Below are 14,806 nucleotides of genomic sequence, written 5' to 3'. Positions count from 1 at the left end.
ATTAATTAACAATAGTGACTAAATGTTAAGTTAGCAGTAATTAGCGAATTAATTAACAATAGTGACTAAATGTTAAGTTAGCAGTAATTAGCGAATTAATTAACAATAGTGACTAAATGTTAAGGCCATAATAAAAATGTTGTTTGTTTGCCCTCACCCGACCGACCTGCCAAAAAGGGGCCGACTCAAACAAATTTATTGATTTTTCCCATTTTTTTACAAATTGTATCACTGTATATTATATAAATCTGTAGGCAATACATTATATGTACCAAGCAAAAGAAACATTCAACATAAAAGGTATCCCCACACAGGCCAAGCACACCCGAACATGTAGACACCATGCTGAATTTGTAAAAAGACCCCCTCAAAAAAAAAAAAACTACCTACCTACCCAAACTTTTCAGCCTGGGTCGGGTGAGGGCAAACAAAGATTTTTTTAATTGTTGCCTAAGTTAGCAGTAATTAGTGAATTAGAGAACTGATCACCAGAGGGGCCACGAAGCAATGTCATCGATCGAGTAACCAATTAAAAGTTAATGAGAGGAAGAGTACTGTATAAGCTGTGTATTTCGCGGTGGTTTAATTTTCGCGAATTTCGCGAACGTGTCCCCGACCGCAAAATTAACCACTCGCGAAATTGTCCGTCAAGCCTGTACGCGAAAAATACGGCTTATACAGTAAATTAGCAATGATACTACATTATCGGCTACGCAATTCTCACGTGTTGCTCTAGAAATTTTACCAGCACTTGAGCGTCCCTTTTGCACTAACAATGAATGGTAGCGCCCCCTGCCCTGCAGCGTACCTGCCCGGTGGCGCCCTCTGTAGCTGCGGGCGCGTCCGGCGAACTGCGCTGCTGTAGATGCAGTTCCATAGGAGCGATGTCCTCGTAACCACCGTAGCGGCGCCTCCTGTTGTGAAGCTCGTGCAGATAGAGAACGCTCAGACTCATGTCCGACTTTGTGCCATCTTGTAGGGAGAGAGAGAGAGAGAGAGTGTGAGAAATGAGAAACAGCATGAAGAGAGAGAGAGATAGAGGAACGGTCGTAGACAAAATACGTGCAATAGCACACGCGTTGTCCCCGACAACGATAAACAATCACATTAATGATAAGAACCATGCATCTGCTCAGGACGCCCCCTAGTGGCATGCGTAGGCGTGGGTTAGGCTTACCTGCCAGGAGCCCCGGTTCGGCCGGCTGCTGGGAGGGGGCGCCACTCTGGCTGAGCGTGAGGCTGGCGTCGGTGATGAGGTGACTGGCTGCCATCGCTCCCGCTCCGCTCGCCTGCATCACCGCGCCCATCACGCCGTTAGTGCTGCCCTCTAGCGGCCCCTCGACGCGCGACACGCCGCCGCGCGGTTTACCGGCCATCTTGCTGCGGCTGGGAGACTGATAGATGCTGCCTGCACCCTGCAAGATAGAGAGAGAGAGAGACGGATAGGTGAAGGTTGGGGGGAAACCTGGAAGAACTCCGAAGAACTCACATGCACATGTGCAGTGGGCAGAGGTCACCCAAACTTCAGACCTTGTTACACCTACAACTTGTCAAACTAAAAATATGACACCTAAGTTCAAATCTTTAGAAAATTTACTTAATAGAGATAGATAGAGAGAGAGAGAGAGAGATAGAGAGAGAGAGAGTGAGAGAGAGAAAAAGAGAGGGAGAGAGAGAGAGAGAGAGAGACAGAGAAAGAGAGAGACAAAGAGGAAGAGAGAGAGAGAGAGAGAGAGAGAGAGAGAGAGAGAGAGACAGAGAGAGAGAGAAAAGGAGAGAGAGAGAGAGAGAGAGAGAGAGAGAGAGATAGGAGAGAGAGAGAGAGCGAGCAGAAAGAGCAGAGAGAGAGAGAAGAGAGAGTGAGAGATAGAAAAAGACAGAAGGAGAGAGTGTGTGTGTGTGTGTGTGTGCGATACTGACCATGGGTCGATCTGAGAAGAGGCGAGACTGTAGCTGTGGCTGAAGACTCGTCATGAGGCTCTGATACCCAGCACCCAGCGACGACATGGAGTACAGAGACTGATAGAGAGCCGTCTCCTCGGCAATAGGTCCATGCAGCGTGCTCACGTCCCGCGTTACCTAGGCAACAATAGATGACAACACGCGTTACATACGTCAGTACAATGTGCGTCACGCCATGACATGTCAGTTCAACATGTCACCACTACACACGTACACACGCAGGCGCACACGCACGCAGGCATGCACGCACGCGCGCACACACGCACGCACGCACGCACCCACGCGTGCTCGAACGTATGCAAGCATGCGCACACGTACGCACACACACACACACGCACGCACACGTACACACGCATGCACCCACGCAGGCAAGCATGCACACTCACGCGCGCACGCACGCACACTCACGCGCGCACGCACGCACTCACGCACTCACACACGCACGCACGCACACACACACACGTACCTGCTCCTTCACGCTGGTGATAAACAGGTTACATTGCGGCGGTGGTTTCCAGCGAGGGTTCGTTAGTGTGAAGTGCAGGAGGGAGAGCTCTGTCTTTCCATCCTCCGCCTGCTGATAGTGATTCGCCTGCGTCTGCCCCTCCGGCACCCACGTCGGGTTGCCGTGACGACGAACGTCCATCTGTGCGAAGCTGCACACGTCACCTGCATGGAAGATTTGTCATCAGTTACTACCGTAAGTTATCTAAACGTAAGTTATCTAATCCAGGGTGCAAAATTAACGGGAGTCCGGAGACAAATTCTCCCTGATTTACTGTCGGACTCCCTGATTTGACATATGCAGGAGTCCGCGTGACTCCCTAAAAATTCTGTCATACTAACTAGTTCGTTCCGGAGCACGGCCTCGCGGAATTACCGTATTTTTTCAGCTAATGTCCAAAGAAAATTTGGCAGACGTGCAATCGCATGAATCTTAAAAATAAGCACCTGCGTTATTGTTAACATCTTTAATTTTGAACCTCAGACTGCGGACTCCCTCATTTTGCTGCGGACTCCCTCTTTTTGAGAGTAGGGAGTCCGTTGGACTCCCGTGTTCAAAAGTTAATTTCTACCACTGTAATCCTAATTGATCTAATAGTGATCAGGCTTCGCCGCCTGAGAAAACCACGGGCCCCTAAAAAGGCCGTCATTTACTCAACAGCGCTGATTTTCTCTAGACGGGCTGATTTTCGTTTTTGATTCTCGGAATCTCACAATTTTACAGGGCCAGAAAAAAAAACCTGTGGACACCGGAGACGGGGCTGTTTACGGTGTTTGGGCCAATTGGCCGCGTGAAAAGACGAAGCCTGTAGTGATTCATCTAATAATGATCTGTCTAATAGTCATTTATCTAATAACTAAACTTCTGCAGTTAGAAATCGAATTGATTTTTAATGATGGCATTTAATGACAATTTTAGGTTTTCCCTAAAATGACCTTTATATAACATACAGTCTACCCATGCTTTGCACCCACACAGGCAGCCAGCTACACTGACGCGGGAACATCGACCACAACTACGGTAAACACGCACCGCTGCTGCTGAAAACACCAGAGTCAGGAACTGCTGAAAAGCCCTGCACACCTACACTGAACCACAATCAAGCTGAAAGTTCGCCTTCATGAAAGTCTGGAGAAAATTACGCAAGCGAAGATCATCTGACGAGACGTCGTCGTTGCCGTGACGACTCACCGACTCCGATGACGTCGACGGTGAAGTTGCGGAAAAAGTCGACGATGTCGAGCGCCTTGTGTCGCAGCGAGAAGCAGAGGATTATGGGAGTGATGATCGGACTGAGCAGCTCCTCTAGTAGAAAGACAGCCTGCAGAAGAACGAGCGATAGAGAGACGGTGAGAGATGAAGAGAGAATGACAGTGCAAAAAGATAAAGAGAGATGCAGAGATAATTAGAGAAGGATAGAGAAGAGAAATGTAGAAAGAGAAAGAGAGAAAGATGGAGAGATATAGAGAGAGATTTGTAGATCAAATATACTAACCTATATATGCAACAATGGCCAAGACATTGTTATCTTGCTAAGATAATTGACAGCCACATATGTAAATTCCAATCGCTTACGTAAAAACATAAAAATGGTGTATGTATGTATATTATACATATACACACATAGCTATGCCAACACATATACATATAGCATCCTTACTCACACCAATTACGCATGTGTGAACATTCATACAGTATATATATATATGTATGTATATATATACATACATATATATATATACACACAGCAGCCTCGGCCGCGCACCTTGTACTGGAACATCTGTGAGAAGTCGTCTCTGACACGCGTCGTGTGAGCGCTCCCCTTCCACGAGTCCGGCATGTAGTGAACGTGAGCCAGCACCATGCCCAGCAGCGTCTCCGGACACCACACCATGTTCTCGTCCGGGATGCAGGCGCGACACGCCGTGATGACCACAGTCAGCGCCGTGATCAACGCCAGCTCGTGTTCCACGTGAACGTGCGACTCCAGCGCCAGCGTCAGGATGAGAAGAACAACGAGAAGGGCTCCGGCGAAGAACGCCACGTTGCGGGCGACCACCGTCGCGACGGGCGACGTGAATATGGACATGTAGCGTGCGGCGGGGCGGTACCCGCGCGTGAGTCGCGCCGCGAGCTCGTGATCGAGTTCGTTGAAGTGTCGCGCGTAGTAGCGTCCGTACAGCGACCAGCGACGCGCTCCCAGCGCGCCCGGCTCCCGCCGTATGGTCTCGCCATAGCTGAAGAACATGTAGAGAACCTGCCAGACGAAGACGAGCGGACACAGCGCAAAGTTAGCGACGCCGACCCAGAGTATGCGTCGCGCGAGAAAGTCCGCTAGCTCGTGGCGCCGCCTGGCGTCCTTGAACGAGTCCTTGAGGTGCCAGTTGTTCTCGAACGGCGCCCACGGACCCCAGAAGAGTATGAGTTCGAGGTTGTACTTGAGTCCGCGCGTTAGAAACACGAGGTCGGCTCCTAGCAGTGGCGCGCGGTACCGCAGCGGCAACAACGACTTGTTCACCATGGCGACGAAGTAGTTCTTGAAGCGCAGGATGCGGTGGTAGATGTCGAGCTCGCTGAGCTCGCGCTTGTGCACGCACATCTGCTGCGTCTTCTGCGCCTCAAGCAGACGCTTCTGCACCTCGTGCCACGTCATGCTCGCGAGGTCGCCCGCCCCGATGCGCAGCGCTCCCGCGTAGAACGCACGGATCTCCAGGTAGCGGAAGAAGTGGTAGACGACCTTCGCTAGCTGCAGGAGCCAGAACCCGACGGCGGGCACCAGCAGCAGCACGACCACCCAGGTGCTGAGGCTGCGCATGCACTGGTTGCCGGGGACGACCGCGTCCCAGATGGTGACGTTGACGTGGGTGTGGTCGCCAGCGTGGAGGCGGCTGTAGTCGACGCAGCCGAGGAGGAAGAGGGAGAAGAGAACGACGAAGGCAAACTGTACGAGCTCCAGTCCCTCCTGTAGCATCATGCAGAAGAAGCCATTCTTCTGGTGGTACCTGCAAGGAGAAAGAGGAGGAGTAAGAGGAGTGAGAAAGAGCATGAGGAGGAGGGGGTGGAGGAGTAAGAGAAAGGGGAGGAGAAATATAATGCTATAATAATGCTAGCCCAAATCTAGCCCTAACATTAACTTATACCTATCCCTAGTTCTAACCCCGTCACGTAGCTATGAAGGGGGATAATAAAGTAGGATATATCCCCTCACACACCTGTAGACTCTTGTGAAAAACTCATCCAAGTCCTCAACGTGGTTCCACCTCGACTTGTTGTTTTCCGGAACCTAAGAAACGATCGTACGAGACGTTAAGACACAGCATTGATCCACTAGCAAGATTAACACGATTTTCCTTCATTAGACTCGTAAACTGCCCCCAGATTCAACTAACAGATAACAACCCCCAATCAGTATCTTGTGCTATTTAGTGCACATTATTTTGGATAGCATGGAAAGTGACACTAACACTTTCTTAAAAATCATTGCCACCCGATTAAATTGGTGATCAACACAACCATATACATGTCAGGGGCCATGCAGGACTTTTAACAAATAATTTTTCAATTTGATCCAGTTTAAGTAACCACTGCACTGTAAAAATCGCTTAACAGTCTCGATAGTATATGACGATTACCGACTGAATCCATATAGAATCGAATAAACGGAACACTGTAAGTAGAACTCACCTCATGGATCATGATCAAGCGTTCGTGTGGGGAGTCTGCGCTCAGATCATCGTCCCCGACCCCCATCGCCTGGTAGCTGGTCTGAAGTCGATCCGTCATCTTGTTTATTATGTACAATTTCCTAAGCTATCAGAACGTTGTGAGCAGCGTCAAAGTTGTAGAGTGTTCTCACCTGGGCTCCCACAGAAATACATCGTTACGATATTGCTGAGATCACGCAGAGACAAAGTTACACGTGCTATCAATGCACAAAGGCCAAGCAGCAATAAATCAAACGATGACCTCATTTTTATTTGTCATTTATAAATTATGCCCATGTCCATGACAGGAGCGACAGATAATGCAATATAAAATGTATCTGGTCCGAATTAGTTCGGAGAAGGATCTATCTTAAGTAAAACATTTCATTATTCACAACTAATGTATAAATTTTTGTGTTAGAAGTAGATCGAATTCTTTTACTCGTCGCGTGACTGCGTCAGCTGCTCCCAACCACGAGAGAAAACAGCTTCGAAATATGTAAACAAAGACTTTCACACGACATACAGACGAGATCTTCACGATCTATCGCACAATAACATAACATATGGCATCTTTATTTAATGGCCATGACCATAGTGTGGCGAAATTGGCATAAATCTATATCGAAAACCTATATTCGAACATAAAAACAATACTGACCTTCTACCGTTCTACTTCCATACTCGGGTCAGAGCTCGGGTTCATCCATAACTATCCCATAATACACTAGAATAAACGCAACACTGAGTAAAAATTAGCATCCAGTGCCGAACATCACTCGATTACATCACATTTGGTATTTTACTTTATTTTTTATTTATTTATTTATTTTGTTCCGTCTATGTAAATATTTCGTTTGGAAAACACCACAGTATACATATAAACATCGCAAAACCGAGCAAAATAAATAAATATGGAAATCGTCTACTATCGTCAACGAGCCACTATTTAAGTATTTTGTCTAAATATGGTGTTAATAGTAATACACTTGCTTATTAAAATCTATGTCACGTTAATTGTGCATCACTTTGTATCTCTGTATTTGTTGACTTTTTAATTATAGTCATTAATAATAGCTTTTTAATTATAGCCATATTTAATTATAGCAAATAGCCACCACAAATTCAAAGAGAATGTGCATGGGTCCAACAAAAATTCGTAGGCAACTTTTTTGGCATAACAGAAAACGTCTAAATTAAGAGCCATATCTATTCATGATGTTTATAACAACGTTCCTCAAGACTGCTTACCGACGCGAGACGCTTATTCAACCACTGCAATAATTGCGTGCTATTATGCTCCCTCACGCGTCAGCCCCTAGATTCAAGGTTGCCATGGTGACTATCTTCTATCACATCTATATAACTATTATTATATGCTGCTAGTCATTATATCAATCAAACTATATATCCCCACTAAAAAAAGCTTGCTGGTTGTTGTATTGGAGATAACATACCCGAGTGCAGGGATAGTTTCTATGATCTGTAATGCGTGCGTGCGTGCGTGCGTAATTTTGTGTTTTTTCGTCTTCCGTCATCATCTTTCGTCATCCGGAGGATGTAGTAATTGTGCATAATTTAATCGTGGAGTCGCAGTAAGTGCATAATCATGGGAAGCAGCTGTAGGTTGAGAATGGATCGCACGAGAATTTGGAGGACAATTAAAGGTGAGCATTGAGAGAGAGAGAGAGAGAGAGAGAGAGAGAGAGAGAGAGAGGAAAAGAGGACAAGAGAGAGAGGAGGACTAGAGAGAGAGAGATAGAGGTAGAAGAGAGAGAGAGAAGAGAGTAGAGAGAGAGAGAGAGAGAAGAAAAAGAGAAAGAGAGAGATTAGAGACGAAAGAGAGAGAGAGGAGAGAGAAGAGAGAGAGAGAGAGAGCCGTCGGAGAGAGAGAGAGAGAGTGAGAGAGAGAGAGGAGAGAGAAGAGATCGTGAGAGAGAGAGAGAAGAGAGAGAAGAGCGAGAGAGAGAAGAAATAGAAGAGAGAGAGAAGAGAGATGAGAGAGGGAGAATGCATATGAGAGATAGAGAGAGAGAGAGAGAGAGAGAGAGAAGAGAAAGAGAGAGAGCGAGGAGCAGATGAAGCGAGAGAGAGGCAGAGAGAGAGCGAGAGCGAGAGAGAGCCGAGAGAGAGAGAGAAGAGAGCGAGGCAGAGAGAGAAGAGAGAGATAGAGCAGAGAGAGAGGACGAGAGAGAGAGAAAAGAGAGAGAGAGAGACAGAGAGAGAGAGAGCGTGAAGACGGAGAGAGAGGTGAGAGAGAGAGTGATGAGAGAGAGAGTGAGAGAAGAGGGATGAGAGAGAGAGAGAGAAGAGAGAGAGAGAGAGAGAGAGAGAGAGAGAGGAGAGAGAGAGAGAGGGAGGGGAAGAGATCAGCGCATCATGCTCTCTTCTCTCTCTCTCTTCCTCTCTCTCTCTCTCTCTCTCCTCTTCTCTCTCTCTCTCCTCTCTCTCTCTCTTTCTCTCTCTCTCTCTTCTCTCCTCGCTCTCTCTCTCGCTTCTCTCTCTATCTCTCTCTCTCTCTCTCTTCTCCTCTTCTCGGCTGACGGTGACCTTGTACAATGCTCTTGAGATTCTTCCAGCGCTCCCGTCGTAAAGAAACGTGACGATCTACTTACAAAATCTTGTCGGACAGTAGCAGCAAAAACCTGTTTGTAAGTAGCCTTATGATTGTTTCTCTTCTTGCCCAATACTCATGTCTTCTCTGTAGGGGCCATAGCGCGCCACGACGCAACACCCAGAAGTTGATTTCTATCTCGTTACTGAATTGCGGCGATGACTTGCATCCATTCTGGATGAAGCGTTATTAATTTTCAGTGAAAATGGCTGCGACGCGGTAGATAAAAGGCAGTGACACGTGTGTGTGTCGTGCGTGTGACGTGTGGTGTGCGCGGTGATTGTGTGTGTGGTGTTCGTGTGTGTGGTGTGTGTGTGTGTGTCGTGCCGTGCGTCGGCCCGCGTTGTGTGTTGCCGTGTGTGCGTGTGTGTTTGCGTGCGTATAGACAACATCGTGGGGTGACGGGAAAGAAGGGTTGCCGCCGGGTCGGCGCGCGGACGGCCAGAAACCAACATAGGTGCGGTAACGATGAATTTACAGGAAACTGTCGGCAATAATATTAATAGGTGAAAGAGAGTATAGAAACATTAAGAATTTTATGTAAATAGATTTCGTATTTATTTAGCATTATATTTTTATTGAAACGCTCAAGTGCCTGTGGCGCAGACGGCCAGAAACCAACATATAGGTGCGGTAACGTCATTTTTTAAATGTTTTATTGTGTGTGCGCTCGTGCGCGTATGTGTGTTGTGTTGATGCGTCGTGGCGGTGTGTGTGTGCGAGTGTATGCGCTGCGTGCGTGCAGTGCGTCGCGTGCGTGCGTGTGGCGTTGCGTGATAGACAGACATCGCGGGGTGACGGGAAAGAAGGGTTGCCGCCGGTCGGCGCGCGGACGCCAGAAACCAACATAGGTGCGGTAACGATGAATTTACAAGGAAACTGTCGGCAATAATATTAATAGGTGAAAGAAGAGTATGAAAATTAAGAATTTGGTAGTAAATAGATTTCGTATTTATTTAGCATTATATTTTATTGAAACGCTTCAAGTGCCTGTGGCGCAGACGGCCAGAAACCAACATAGGTGCGGTAACGTCATTTGTTTAATGTTTTATTGTGTGTGCGCGTGTGTGTGTGCACGTGCGCGTATGTGTGTGTGTGTGCTCGTGCGCGTGTGTGTGTGCGAGTGTATGCGCGCGTGCGTGCGTGCGTGCGTGTGTGCGTGCGTGATAGACAGACATCGCGGGGTGACGGGAAAGAAGGGTTGCCGCCGGGTCGGCGCGCCGACGGCCAGAAACCAACATAGGTGCGGTAATGAGAATTTACAGGTGAACTGTCGGCATAATATTAATAGTGGAAAGAAAGTATAGAACATTAAGAATTTCGTAGTAAATAGATTTTCGTATTTATTAGCATTATATTATTGACGCTTCAAGTCGTCTGTGCGCAGACGGGCCAGGAACGAACATAGTGCGGTACGTCATTTGTTTAATATTTTATTGGGTGTGCGCGTGTGTGGGTGTGCACGTGGCCGTATGTGTGTTGGTGTGTGTGTGTGGGTGTGCTCGCGCGGTGTGTGTGTGCGAGTGGTATGCGCCGGCGGTGCGGTGCGTGGTGTGGTGCGTGCGTGATAGACAGACATCGCGGGGGGGGACGAAGAAGGTTGCCGCCGGGTCGGCGCGGCCGACGGCCAGAAAGCAACATAGGTGCGGTAACGATGATATTACAGGAAACTGTCGCGCGAAATAAATATTAATAGGTGAAAGAGAGTATAGAAACATTAAGAATTTTGTAGTAAATAGATTTCGTATTATTAGCATATATTTTAATTGAAACGCTTCAAGTGCCTTGTGGCGCAGACGGCCAGAAACCACATAGGTGCGGTAACGTCATTTTTTATGACACGACATCGCGAATCGTACGTCACGGGTGTGAAGTATTTAACGGCGAGTGGCAGGCGAGAGAAGAGACAGAGCGCGAGCAGGAGAGCGAGACCGACCTACCCAAGAGACGCATTGAAGCGTGCAGGCTATTAGGGGAGGTGTTGCAGCGGTTAATGTGTGGATATAGACGCAGTAAGAAGAACGCACGACAGACATCAGTAGCAAGTCATCGAAATCGTGAGAGAAATATCTGAAGATGACACCTCAGCGCGATATTATAAAGTAAGTGTTTCAGGGTCATAGTAGTAAGACACATGTTGAAATAAGGACTTATAAGACCCTTTCTGGAGCCAATATAAGACGTTTTTACGTGATTTCTGATAGACCACCGACTATTAAAAGTACACTATAATATTTATATACACAATTGCACAGCAGATTTAATTATCCTATTATATATATACAACAATCTTATTCTAGTCGAGAACAGTAAGGTCGAAAATAAGGACTATTAAGTACTTTTCTAAAGATTTTACCAAAAATAAGTACTAATAAGGGCCCTTATTTTATTTTTGGCAAAAAAGTACTTATAAGACTTTGGAAGACCCGCTACGAACCCTCGTGTATAGTGTGCACGAATAGACATGTTATCCTACGCACGTACAACTATCGTTATATAAATATGCATTCGTATGTAAGGTATATATATATGTGTAATAAGATATTGAATATGTATATATATTACGATATTTATATATTGATATATATGGTATTTATTAGCTCCTTTAATATTATGTCATGAATATAATATGTATATAAGTATTGTGTAATATTAGCAATTTATCTAAGAGAAATAAGTATACTTATGTAAGATATAGGCATCTATCGCAAAGTTATTAATAATATGTAAGTATTGTGTAAGATATAGGCATTCTATTGTAAATTATATATGTGTAAGTATTGTATAAGCAGGTGGCGCCGCAGATAGAAGCACTGAAGCACAGTGCTTCCAGTAACTTTGGCCGGTTAAACATATTTGTTCCTACATTTGTTCCTAAATCTCTCTCGCAAGACTCACCAGATTGCATCTCCAGACGCTACCATTCAAAATTTTCGGGGCAGTGCCACCAACCACTGCAGCCTACATGCAGGCGCGGGTGTACAGCCTGTGCTTTTTATTATCATCTTGAAGTATTTATTCCTTTGTGCTTCTACTTCTGTAAGACCTGTGGCGGGGTGCCAGTGGTCATAGAGGATTAGTAAGGCATGTCGGAGTGCATGATGAGTAGGTATATGGGGTGTAGGGGAGTATTATGGTAAGAGTGATAGGGGGGGATTCTATCGGGTTGGAGGAGTAGTGGTATGGTAAGTATTGGTGTAGAAGGATTATGGGGGGGCAGTTCTGATCGCCGCGTTAAGTATCATATGTGTAAGGTATTGTGTAAATATAGGCATTCTATCCGCGGTGCCCCGCGGGCCGCGGTGGTAGTACAGCTATATATTCGTAAGGTGATGTTTGTGTGGGGGGGTAGTGTGAGAGGTATAGGCATGGGTCTATCATTAGCTATTGAGTGGTAAGAATAGTAGCCATGTCGTAGTCGTTAAGTATATATTCGTAAGTATTATGTAAGATATAGGCATTCTATCGTTAAGTATATATCTTATAGGTTACTCGATGTTCACACGTACATATACTACACTACTGTACAATACTGTATACGTACGTACATATGTTCGACTTACGAACAAATCGACTTACAAACGACCGCTCGGAAACGAACATGTTCGTAAGTCGGGGAGTCTCTGTATATCATAATGTGATACATGAGTTATAATTAGTTGTATTCTTCTTCTTCTTCCTCTACTGCTACTTATTATTGTCATAAGTCGTTCTCTCATCCTCCTCCGCCACTACCTCCTCCCCCTCCTCCTCCTCCTCCTCCTCCTCCTCCTCCTCCTCCTCGTCGTCGTCGTCGTCGTCGTCGCCGTCTTCACAATCGCCGTTATTGCTGTTGCTCTGCAGGCCGGCCGTGCTGCTACTGCTGCTACTGCTGCTGCTGCTGTTGTTGTTGGTATCGCCATCATCATCGGCACAGCTGCGCGTGCGTCAGAAAGTGTTGATAGACTCCGTAGAGACGGCCTTCGATCAGCTAGCAGGCGAACGACGCAGGGAGACCGGAGGAGGTGATCAATATTAGATACGTCATTGATCCCCGATATCGATAGATTATTGATCAGTGACGTCACGCGGAGTGGTTGCGTGTAGCAGTATACGTTGTTTACGTCGTGAAAAGAGCAGACGAGATCTATAGCTGTTCTTACCTTTTTCTCTCTGGATATTAAATATTATAATATATATACAATATTATAATAGATATGTTTGATGAGTTTAGTTGAATGACAGATAATAATCATATCAAACGTATAAATATGTTTTGTAGACGCGGGTGTACACGCGGTGTGCAATTTGTATTCATCAATAATAGTCAATAGCGATTGCATGATTGATTGATTGTGATATTGTGATGGTAGCATCTTCCAGCAGCAGCAGTCGCCGCCAGGCGGCGTTCAACCCAGCTAGCAGTAAGGCAGCGAGTAGAGCAGTAACAGCCGAAGCTGCAGTTAGAGCAACGCGCATCATCAAGAACGAGTAAGTACCACTGCTAAACATATATACACATATATATACATATATATATATACACACATGCACACATATATATATATAGTAGAGCAGTAACGGCCGAGGCTGCTGTTAGAGCAACGCGCATCATCAAGAACGAGTAAGTACCACTGCTAAACATATATACATATATATATATATATATATACACACACACAATATATAAATATATACATACATGTATATGTTGACAGCCTACATCTGTCGGATGCGGACGTGGAGCAACTGGCTGATACGAGCACGGCCACTACAAGACTTGCAGACACCTGCCCCCTAGCGGACATTACTTGCAACGCGGCAGACAAGTTTCGCACTGCTAGTGGCGAGTGTAACAACAAGGCAAACCCGAACTGGGGATCAGCGCTTGTGAATCTACGTCGCATGCTCGGTACCAACGCGTACGATGATGGAAGTAAGAATATGAGCTGTATAATGGCGGGTATAAAGGGCACCACCAGTCAATACCGCGTGACTTAATCCTGAGCTACCGCAAACCTACGACCCCAACTCAAACGCTCTCCAGCTAGTAACACTCAACCATTATATTTCCTGTCTGATGTCTGATGTGATTAATGTCTCATGTTCATGTTTATCATGGCTTCCGCTTGTGTTTCGTTGCTATGGTAACAAACTCGTGCATCTGTCTTCAGTCAGCGAACCCAGACGTACATCACAGTCCGCCAGCAGCCAGACCCTGCCCTCCGCCCGTGACGTCAGTGAGGCCGTGCACGGCACCACTGACGCCCCCAGTCGGACTATGTCGCTCATGGTGATGCAGTGGGGACAGTTTGTGGATCATGACATCACACTGACACCAACGTGGGCGGGAGGTAAGCGGTCCCTTATTCGCACGAAATAATCGACACGAATTCTGTACTTACGCACTCCTTCTCTCGCTCACCTCAACCTCTTCTCTTCTCCCACTTCCACCTCCTCTTCTTCTCCCACCACCTCCTTCTCTTATTCTCCCACTTCCACCTCCTCTTATTCTCCACACCTTGACCTCCTCTTCTTCTTCTTCTCCGACCACCTCCTTCTCTTCTTCTCCTATCTCTACCTCCTGTTCTTCTCCCACCCTCGCATCCTATTCTTATCCTACCTCTCGCCTCCCCTTCTCCCCTTCCGCCACCTCCCCCTCCGATCATGCTATCATGGCGCCCCCTATCTCTCTGTAGTGGAGGGAGTTCCGGAGGATTGTTGCGCAGACGATACGAGTGCGGAATGCTTCACGATCGCAGTGCCATCTAGCGACCAATACTACCAAGGTCGAGTGAAGTGTCTCAACTTCGTGAGGTCTCTTTCCGGTCCCAGCGAGGGATGTCCATTAGGTGAGTGTAGGGGGCACTGGTATCGCTATAATGTGTTTATTTCTATGTGTTATTATGTTTTGTAGATACAAGCTGTTTATGCAGAAGCAGAGAGACCGACTGATAGTGAGAGAAGAAAGAGAAATGAGAGAGAGAGAGAGAGAGAGAGACAGAGAGAGAGAGAGAGAGAGAGAGAGAAAGAGAGAGAGTG

General features: G+C 46.5%; 2 protein-coding genes across 2 annotated transcripts in view; one reads left to right on the top strand and one right to left on the bottom strand.

Annotated features, from left to right (window-relative positions):
- Positions 1–6,900, bottom strand: part of LOC106819016 (autophagy-related protein 9A-like) — a 13,516-nt gene extending 6,616 nt beyond the window's left edge. The window contains exons 1-9 of the mRNA XM_014823675.1: positions 6,833–6,900; positions 6,152–6,323; positions 5,680–5,750; positions 4,233–5,469; positions 3,659–3,788; positions 2,429–2,631; positions 1,921–2,079; positions 1,178–1,415; positions 809–972 (exon numbers count right to left, since the gene is read on the bottom strand). Of these exons, the coding sequence (XP_014679161.1) occupies positions 809–972; positions 1,178–1,415; positions 1,921–2,079; positions 2,429–2,631; positions 3,659–3,788; positions 4,233–5,469; positions 5,680–5,750; positions 6,152–6,250 (2,301 nt within the window). The 5' untranslated portion in view covers positions 6,251–6,323; positions 6,833–6,900. The remainder of the gene's footprint in view (positions 1–808; positions 973–1,177; positions 1,416–1,920; positions 2,080–2,428; positions 2,632–3,658; positions 3,789–4,232; positions 5,470–5,679; positions 5,751–6,151; positions 6,324–6,832) is intronic.
- Positions 6,901–12,153: 5,253 nt separating this feature from the next.
- Positions 12,154–14,765, top strand: LOC106819014 (chorion peroxidase-like). The gene is made up of 6 exons (XM_014823673.1): positions 12,154–12,179; positions 12,629–12,789; positions 13,138–13,255; positions 13,483–13,700; positions 13,939–14,118; positions 14,464–14,765. The coding sequence occupies exons 1-6, from the start codon at positions 12,154–12,156 to the stop codon at positions 14,679–14,681; spliced, it is 921 nt and encodes a 306-aa protein (XP_014679159.1). The 3' UTR covers positions 14,682–14,765.
- The last annotated feature ends 41 nt before the right edge of the window (positions 14,766–14,806 follow it).

This window comes from Priapulus caudatus, unplaced genomic scaffold (genome assembly GCF_000485595.1).
Source record: "Priapulus caudatus unplaced genomic scaffold, Priapulus_caudatus-5.0.1 Scaffold2745, whole genome shotgun sequence".
Taxonomy (NCBI): domain Eukaryota; kingdom Metazoa; phylum Priapulida; class Priapulimorpha; order Priapulimorphida; family Priapulidae; genus Priapulus; species Priapulus caudatus.
Note: the sequence above shows the minus strand (reverse complement) of the source record. Positions and strands in the feature narration are given on the sequence as shown.

What these genes read in the sequence shown, in the direction of transcription:
- LOC106819014 (XM_014823673.1), top strand. Translation starts at nt 12,154, where the DNA reads ATGGGTCTATCATTAGCTATTGAGTG. An exon ending in CTATCATTAGCTATTGAGTG is followed by an intron (nt 12,180 to 12,628) that starts GTAAGAATAGTA and finishes GTTGCTCTGCAG; the next exon opens with GCCGGCCGTGCTGCTACTGC. An exon ending in CAACGCGTACGATGATGGAA is followed by an intron (nt 13,701 to 13,938) that starts GTAAGAATATGA and finishes ATCTGTCTTCAG; the next exon opens with TCAGCGAACCCAGACGTACA.